General features: G+C 38.5%; 1 protein-coding gene across 1 annotated transcript; it reads left to right on the top strand.

Annotated features, from left to right (window-relative positions):
* Positions 1-612: 612 nt before the first annotated feature.
* DRS1 (DROUGHT SENSITIVE 1) lies at positions 613-8,551 on the top strand. Its single transcript, XM_077366437.1, has 5 exons — positions 613-961; positions 1,047-1,623; positions 4,511-4,917; positions 6,037-6,135; positions 8,126-8,551. The coding sequence occupies exons 1-5, from the start codon at positions 831-833 to the stop codon at positions 8,334-8,336; spliced, it is 1,425 nt and encodes a 474-aa protein (XP_077222552.1). The 5' UTR covers positions 613-830; the 3' UTR covers positions 8,337-8,551.
* The last annotated feature ends 1,000 nt before the right edge of the window (positions 8,552-9,551 follow it).

The raw sequence follows: 9,551 nt of genomic DNA on the forward strand, positions 1-9,551 counted from the left end.
GTGCCTTTGTTAAAAAAAGTGATGTGTAATTCTCATAGAATTTTGGGAGAAATTCAAATAAATCTCTTATTTTCCCTTTGCTATATAGATATAGATATATGAGAAAAGGGTTCACTAGCTTAAAATACAATGGGGGCCCACATTGTTTGGGTGATCCAAACCATTCATTTGAAAGGTCCTCACATAGATAGGGTGTCCACAAAAAATCAGATTCATAGGATCATCCTAACCATTCGAACTGGAGGTAAAAAATGAACTAATTTGTGAAGGTTTATACATGTCCATTTTACCTCCACAAATCATAGGGTTGGAATGATCCTATGGATTTGCTTTTTTGTAGACAACCTATTTATGTGAGGGCCTTTCAAATGAATGATTTGGATCACCAAAATAATGTGGGCCCCACTGTATTTTAAGCTAGTGTGTAGATAACTTATCTACACCAGTATATAAGAACCCTTAGCACCTACATTCACCTAGTAGCAACTAACAAACAAGTAAACAACTTTAGATGTTTCAACTTTCAAGCATTCTTTCCTAATCATTTGCATGAAGAGACAACCAAAAAGGGGTGGAAAAGCTGGGAAAGGGAATGGAACTATGCACATTTGGCTTCCAGGAATTGTTTTTCAAGCTTCCCAAGTGGAGATGAGGATGAAATCGGACAAAAAAAAATCAGAAATTGTTTTTCAAGCGTCGACTCAAGCTGTCCGTCAACGTGGCGCTGCTCAATTTGTTCCCGCCCTTTTTCGTCTTGTTCCCGCGTTCTTTTCTTCATAAAAAAATTGAAAAGGGAAAAAACAACAGAAATCTCTCTCTCTCTCTCTCTCATGGCGTCTGAAACCCTAACCGAGTATGAGCGAAGGAGGCTCGAGAACATAAAGCGCAACGAGGAAATGGTAGCTTCTCTCAAGCTCTACCATACTTCAAGCCAGCTCTCTTCTTCAACCAAACGCCCTAGGTTTTACTCTCTCTCTCTCTCTCTAAACCCTTGTAATCTTCATTTTTTCCTTATTTCTCATTCTAGTTTTATTTTCTCATCCCAGGATTGTACCCAAAGGCTACAAGAACAGCCCAGAAAAGAAACCCAAAACCAAATCCCCAATCGTCATCCGAAAATCCCTTCGTGCCCGCGGAATCCCACCCGATTCCAACACTGCAAAAGGCCTCGAAGACGACCTCATCGCCTCCCCGCAAAAAACCCTAAATTTGCCTTCTAAATTTGAGCCTTCTATCAGAAAATCAGGCCCTCTCACAATGCAACAAGCCTACGTCAATGGCTCCTCTAATCAGGAATTCATAGATAAGATTATAGATATGTCAGATAATGCACCATTGTATTCTTCTAAAAAGAGGCAGATTGTTGGGAATTTCATTTCCTTTAAATTGGGGTCATTGATGTTGAAACCAGAAAATGTTGCGCGAATCGTTCCTGGACGGATACTGAGCGTTAGATTCTTTCCATCCGGTGATCGGACGGTGGTTGCTGCTGGCGACAAGCTAGGGCATGTTGGGTTTTGGGATGTGGACTCTAAGGAAGTTGATGGAGATGGGGTTTATCTCTACTGTCCTCATTCTGCTCCAGTTTCAGGGATTTTGATTCAGCCATTCTCCTTATCAAAGGTACGTGATACTTGTTTCTGAATGTTGGGGATTATTGTTGTTTTTTTTGAAATGGGTAGATAAAAAGTTTCATTTTTATGTTTTAATTCTATTTTCCCCTTTTAAGTTGTAGGGTATGGTGAATCTGAATAGTTATGATATGAGATTTTTTTTCAGTCTAAAGTTGTGGTGTGAGAAGATGAAGTTTCCTGTTTTATCGCAAGCCATGTCTCCAATCTGAGTTACAGAGCTTTATTAGATAAATATTTTTTGTTGTTTGTTGACGTAAATATTCCGCTTAAATGCGACAAAGCAATGATGTAAATATGTAACTGAGGCTACACTTGGAGTCTTTTTTCTATGGGATTTTTACAACCTTCGTTTATTTAGATCATGTGATTACTCCACACTGTGGAAGGCTTGATGTTCAATGCTTATAATTTGAGGATAACATATGGTTTTGAGGACCTTCCTTATTATGAAATGAGCCTTTGCATGTTTGATGCACCCAATTTTATCGCTCCTAACGCAGAATTTTGAAAACTCTATCTTTAGCTTATGCTCAGTTAGAACTGAGACATCTCTGCCTATTCAAAATACTCAAATATGAACAAACTTCTTACTATAGAAAACTTAACTGATCATAGTTCTATTTAATCGATACTATCCATTTCTAAAATTCTCTAGTGGCCGTTTGGATATGCGGATTTTAGAATCCGGGATTTCTTCAAAATTGTAGCTAAGAGACGAGAGAAGAAGCGGACCAGCTGTTGTTTTTGACTTCTTGCCCTCCTTTTCGTCAGCAAGAGAGTAGCAGATCCTCCCATATTTCCAGGTTTTAGAAATCTTAGGATGCAGGAGAGATTTTTAAAACCTGAATTTCTCACTTAAAATCCAAGAAACGCTGCCAGGACAGCGTTCAGCAGCCTGATCATGAACCCTCTTTTACACTGTTTTCAAACTAAAAACCTGGATTCTAAAATCTGCGTATCCAAACAGCCCGCTAATGTCCATTTCTAGCTGAACAATTTTCCTAGTTGTGCTCTGACAGTAGAGTTCTTTAACATGATGCCATGTCTACCCGCATTGTCGTAAACAATGTGCTTATGGATGTGGTAGTTTCCATTGCATACAAGTTGTTGGTCGTCTTCTAACAAATACTTCAACCAAAAGGATTTGTAATAATTCCATGAGTCCACCCTCACATTCTGCTTCCTGATAAATACAAATTACATGATATCAACACGCGGACATGGTTACATTTAATTTCTCTCTTTGTTTCTCTTCCTTTCATTTATAACACATGTGAGAATAGTAATGACATAAAGAAGAGGGGAAGTCAAGGGGAGTGCAATTTGCTTCCTAAAACGAAGGCAACACGACCTCCAGAAGAAAACAAGGAATTAGAAAGTAGGCGAAAGTCGTGGAATACAAAAGGTGATACTGGGGTTTGTTCGCCTGCTCTTCTGAGATTTCTGTTTTTGATGAGAACACGTGAAAGACAAAAAGAGGAGGCCCAATGACGTACTGTATTATGATGTCGTAAATATAAAGAGACAAGCTCGATGGAAAAAGGTGTAGTAATAAGCTGGTCTTCAAGTCCATTTCAATAATGATGATACACATGGATTGAGGATTGAAGAAGAATGAACCTTTGAGCCCCAGTTAGAGAAGAAGATCGTTTCCCTTTATTAAATGCACAAGCATTTCGAAGGGATCCTGCAACATCCTTTCATCCCTTTGGGCATAAAACATATAAGTTGCAAAAATAAAAAATAAAAAAATAAAACAATTCGGGTGGCTAACTACCTCTCTTCGTCAAAAATGAAAACAATGTCTACTCGTAGCAACGATTAAAAAACAGAGCGGAGAAAAAAACTGTACAAACAGCTTCAGGAGAGTGGTCTTGGACTGCCCTTGAGGCTTTACAGGTCCGAGCTGTTGGGTCATCTGTATCCATGCCATGAGCATAATCATTTTGGAGCTATTTTTTAGAAGGATTGATTCTATTGAGGAGTTTTAGTACCTTTAATGAATGTAACTTGCTTTCATTAGTGGAAAACAACTATTCAAATATAGTATTGTGGGCTAAAGGGATTCACATCGGTCCGTGGAGACTCGCCAATCTATTGGGTGAGATAAAAAAAATATTTGTGTATGTTTTCTATTTCTTTTTCTCTTGTACCTAGAAGGACCAACGATTTGGCTGACCGCCTTGACAAATCAGGAGCTTCTAGCGAATCTTTGTTTATGGGGCAATCTTTACCCTCTGAAGTGCTCTTGTAATCCATTCTTATTGTTTTGAGAAATTGTTGCCTTTATAAAAAAAAAAGAAAAAGAAAAATGCTTTCATTTGTATCAAGGAGTATGTATCTATGGGGACCTGCCCGAACTCTAGCAAGTAACTTTAGGAACTCGTCTTGCCGAGCTCAAAATAGACTCCTCTCGGCTAGTGTTGGCCATGTATAGTGAGGTTATGAGTAATTTCTCCAGGCCTTATTGAATAGCAGAGGATTTATCAACGTTGTGTGTGATTCGCTAAGCTACAACAAACGCTGCCAAACATAATGACATGAATAGTGTATGAGAGTGTGCGTGCACCCTAAAATTCTAAAGTGACATGTGTATCATGAGCCAAGGCAGTTTCTATAATAGATATAACTTCAATATTCTTTCTCTTTTGACTTTCCTGAGCTGAATCGGAATTCATCTGTTGAAATACCTTCCTTCATACTGTATGACTCTTATAACATTTACCAAGTGCTGTTTTTTCAATAATGTTAAATTTTTTTAGATAGACATTTACCAATTGTTAGTACTCCAAAAGGCACGTGTAATCATTCCAATGAATATTTAGTCTCATTGTTGTAAATGAACTCATTGCTTGACTATCGAATACTCTGTGCAGATTTTCACCAGCAGCTATGATGGATTCATTCGTTTGATGGATGTCGGAAAAGAGAGCTTTAATATGGTTTATTCCAGCGACGATGCTATTTTCTCCCTCTCTCAGCGGCCAAATGATATAAAGTCCATATATTTTGCTGAGGCTCATGGTAATTTGAAGGTTTGGGATGAAAGAGCAGGATGCATCTCAACCTCGTCTATCCTGCATGCCCACAGGATCAACTCCATAGATTTCAACCCTGAAAACACCAATTTGATGGCTACAAGTTCAACGGATGGAACAGCTTGCATATGGGATTTGAGAAGTATTAATGTCCGTTACCCAAAAAGTCTCAAAACGGTAGAGCATCAGAAGGCTGTTCATTCTGCATACTTCTCACCAAGTGGAAGATGTCTTGCGACGACAAGGTACTTCTCCAATATCTCTCTTTAGATTTCAGGAAGTATGTGTATGGTCTTGTTTAATAATGGTTTCAGATATATGAAACACAGTTACTCAATAATATTACCCCTACTTTCAAAAGAATGAAATAGTCAGACTAGTGCCTTCATTATTTTAGCTTGTTATTGAGTTCTTTCACCTTGTTTTTTTTCCTTCCAATTTTGAGTTCAGGTTCATCATGTATTTATCAGGTCCGTGTAACTTGTTTGCCTCTAATTTTACTTGGAAGCACATGACATTCTGCAACAAGGACAATCTAAGCCTGATTGGGTGCCTTTGAATGAAATTGACAGCTCCAGAAAATTCACAGCCCTAATTGTAGGGATTAAAAAAATAAATAAATACGGACTCATGAAATGTTCTTGTCAAATATTAGTTAGTTAGGAATCTCGGTGACCCTTATCCATGGCAGTAGATGCTGCAATGTTGCATATCCTATTAGGTAGTCGTTGAAGGTTATTAAGTTAGGAATCTCAGTGACCCTTATCCATAGAAATAGCTGTTGCAATGTTGCATATCCTCTTAGGTAGCCAAAGATCTTTTGAGTTTTGACAAATTACATGAAAGCTGTTCATTGTGTGTTTTAAGCTAGTGAATATTCTCTAGGAAAACAGAGGTTGGATTAACTCACTTTCATTTTGACTCCGTGGGTCCCAAGAAGGATGCCCCAGTTGTCTGGACCAAAGTTCTACGATGACTGCTTCCGCCCACTGCAACTTTCTTTCTTCTCTGAGGGACCTCATGCTCAAAGCTTAGACATCATTGTGTGACTTAAAGCATATCCCTCCTGTTTTTCCCTGTGTACCAGCCCCGTCTACTCCTATGCAGATTTCCTCAATTTTACTGCCAATTTATGGATTTGCCAAGTTAGGATTTGTAGCCACTTATGTAATTATTCATTATTATCTCCAATACTTTCTATCACACATGTCTGATAGACACATGAACTTGTGAATTCCAGAAATCAATATTTGTCACCGTGATAGTAACTTAACTGGTGAGAAGTGACACTTCTGAAATATGTTTCAATCAGGGATATGATGGGTGGAGCCTCACTAATTTTCTGTTTTAATCATTTTACACAGTTACGACGACAATATCAGATTACTGAGTGGTGTTGATTTTGGGGATATGGCCATGATTAGACATAATAATCAGACTGGTAGATGGATTTCTTCCTTCAGGTATGGCATTTTGTTTGGGTACATTAGTTATTATGTTTTCGTGCCTTGAGAAAAAGTGTGCTTGATGTTGTGTCTTGATATAACTAACTGGTAGGATCTTCCCTTTCCTGAAATTGTGGCTAACTTCCCAAATGAGATTAATTTTCATCCGTTATGTTGTTATATAACTAAATGGTAGGATCTTTTTTATCCTGAAGTTGTTGCTAGCTTCCCATGTCCATGAGATTAATTTTCATCTGCAAAAATAAAAATTATACGACATATTTTTACAGATTTCTCGGATATTTAGGCCTTTTTATTATGGAGTCTTTTTATTATGGAGTCTGATAGGTAAGGATTTGCCTCTTGAAATTTTTAGTGTGTTCTGTTTCACAATGCCTTCTGCTTTCTTAAAGTGTGCATCTTTTCAACTACTTGAGACTGCCATGTTTGCTAGATATAGTACTGCAGGTGGTCTTTTTCTTTTTGGAAGAAAGATATCATTTATTAAGTAAAAGATGATTACAAGTGCACTTTAGGGGGTATTGGGCTTTCAGGTTTTCTGTGCAACACTCAAATGCTTCTGAAGCTCTTATTTTTTCACGGTTTCAGCCAAATCTAGTAGTGTTCTTATTTTTGTGTCACGAGTCTTAAAGTTAATGAAGGGAAAAGTGGAAAAATTTGACAAACACAGTAGCAATGAGTTGCCTGTTTCATAGCCAGTTAATTAAAAACACATTTCCTGAAGGCCACTCAAACTTTATGCAAATTTCATGGCCTTATAATACAGTAATCTTTTTTTTTTGAAAGGTCAGCAAAAAAAACATCCAATTACAGTAATCTTTTCTAACATCTAATTATACTCCCACTCGGTCCCAGCTTCAGATTCAAGTTCCACTATAGCCATTGCCCATCAATGCAAAGATTCCACCAAATCCAGCTTCACCTCAACTAACATCCTTTTGCTTTGCACTCTCTGACATTTTTCTAATCTGTTCATTGAGCCATTTATTAAATAAAAAAAACTAGGTTTTACTAAAAACCCACATATTGGGTCCAACTCTTGTATTAATGAAGGAAATCAGTCAAACGTAATTTCTTTTGTTTAGTTTGGATGAAACTCGGTGTTATCAACCAAGCTCTAAGCGAATCCAAGTGGCTGCACCTGTAATCCGCGGAAAGGAGGGTGTTCATCATGGAAGCAAGCCGGGGTTTATTTTATCCTTGGAAAGACTTGATATCTTCTGTTCATGTTGACCTTTGTTCTTGGATAAAATTAGTAGATCAAAATTGAACTGAAGACGAGATAATTTCAAGATAAAACTTATCCAAGTGAGATAATTAATCCAGGGAACGGCTTATCCAAAGATTTTTATTCCCGTTGTGAATATCGTGGTGAATATCCCCAAAAGATTAGACCTGATTTATGTTGCCCCTGGCATCACGGAAGTGTGGAGTTTACCTTTTTCCATATTCAGATATATGCAGGGGTTTGGTATACTTCCTTTCTGTGTAGAAGCTGGTTCCAAACATTTTAACAACTTTAGTACCTTGTCCTCTTTAGCTTCCCACATACAACAACCACAGACATTATCTACCATGGATTTAAAGTTTTACATCCTAGAAACACCACCTAATATATTGGTGGTGCAGTGCCACAGTTTACACGAGATTCCTTTTCCATGTTATCCAGATCACATGCACGATAATTCACTGATGAATAGGGGTTCTCTGGTTATCGGTTATAAGCTTCCACTAGGTAAATCATCATTGTATTGGAACACCATTTCCGATGAACTGATTCTTGTAGCCTTGCAAGATTTGCCCTCCATCTGAAAAAGTGATTAGCAGAGAAAACACTCCTCATTGCCTACTCCAAGATAATGGTTTCACTATTATCTGACAGAGATGTCCACATTCGTTTTATTGTCATGCAATATCTTTGCGGAATGTCCTAGAGATTTGTTTATAGCTGTTCTTTTAACAATATTTTTTTCGTGTGATGTTACAGAGCCATATGGGGATGGGACGATTCATATCTCTTCGTGGGTAATATGAAAAGGGCAGTGGACGTTATCTCCACTGTTAAGCAAATGGCCAAAGCTTTGGAGAGCCCGTACATGACAGCAATTCCTTGCCGCTTTGCTTCACATCCTTACAGGGAGGGAACCCTTGCTTGCGCCACAGGTGGGGGTCAGGTATACATGTGGACAACAAGCTAGGGAAGTAAAAAAGGAATGCAAATAGTTGAGCAAAACATTGCTTGTGAAAGCAAATCAATTTAGTCTTATATTTAATCTGAAGCAGCATAAGAGTTATTCCATTGTAAATTTTGCCGAACAAAACAAACATGGTTCCTCTGTACTCTGTAGTATGCTACTTTAGAACTTGTATATCATCTGCTGGCATTCAAGTTGCTGATTTTTAGTATGAGCTTCATCAAAGCTGTTTTCTTAATCTAAGTTGCCTAATCTACAATATATTCTAACAGCAAATAATGAATAACTCTCATTTTGGAATAGATCTTTTTCAGGACAATCTATTCGAGTTAAGCAATCTTTAGTGCGAGGAGCGAAGAAAGTATGTGGGGCTCACCGCTTACCTATTTAATGATTGTCGCACCATGGATGAGCTAACCCTTCAACTATTGTTGAATGTCCATCCAAATTACATGCCTCCATCAGTTTGGATCACCCCATGGTGATCTCTGCATCATGCAGGGGTAGGTGCAAAATTTAGTGGATAATGTTTGGGCAAAATGAATGTTTAGGTCTAGCCCATTGGTCCCTCTACTAGTGGGAAGATGATTCTGTACGCATTGTTCCACAAATTTAGATTTACCATAACTGCTAGTTGGGAGTTACACGAAAGCAAAGATCCCACATCAAAAAGAGTGAATTGGTGTGGAAGGTTTATAAAGGCTTGGGCAGCCTCCCCTTAAAAAGGCTAGTCCCAACACTGCCAACTGATAAAGAGCCTCCATTTCCAGTACCCGGATCCCAACACTCCCAACTGATAATGACGGCATTGGCATTGGAAACATCAGGACCCGTAATAAGGCGCTATTGGGGAAATGGATATGGAGATTCGGGGTTGAGAAGGATGCTTTATGGCATGATATTATAAAGGAAAGATATGGATGTGGTTGGGGTGAATGGGATTGTAATAGCCCTTAATCGGGAAGAGGACCTGCAGCGTGGTGATCAATTTCCAGTACCAGATCCCTCATTGCTCCTAACATTCGTTTCAAAGTGGGAAAAGGTGACAATGTGAGATTTTGGAAGGACCTATGGGCGGGTGACACTCGCCTTATGGATGCGTTCCCTGATTTATACCGTTTAGCCGTTGATCCAGGAGCTAGAATTGCTGACTATCTCGAAAGAGGCGACAGTCACGGTAATTCATTCTGGGATATCCGTCTTCGAAGGGACCTTAAA

The sequence above is a fragment of the Tasmannia lanceolata genome, unplaced genomic scaffold, assembly GCF_043159265.1.
Source record: "Tasmannia lanceolata isolate RefF3 unplaced genomic scaffold, GAP_Taslan_0.1 ptg000023l, whole genome shotgun sequence".
NCBI lineage: Eukaryota > Viridiplantae > Streptophyta > Magnoliopsida > Canellales > Winteraceae > Tasmannia > Tasmannia lanceolata.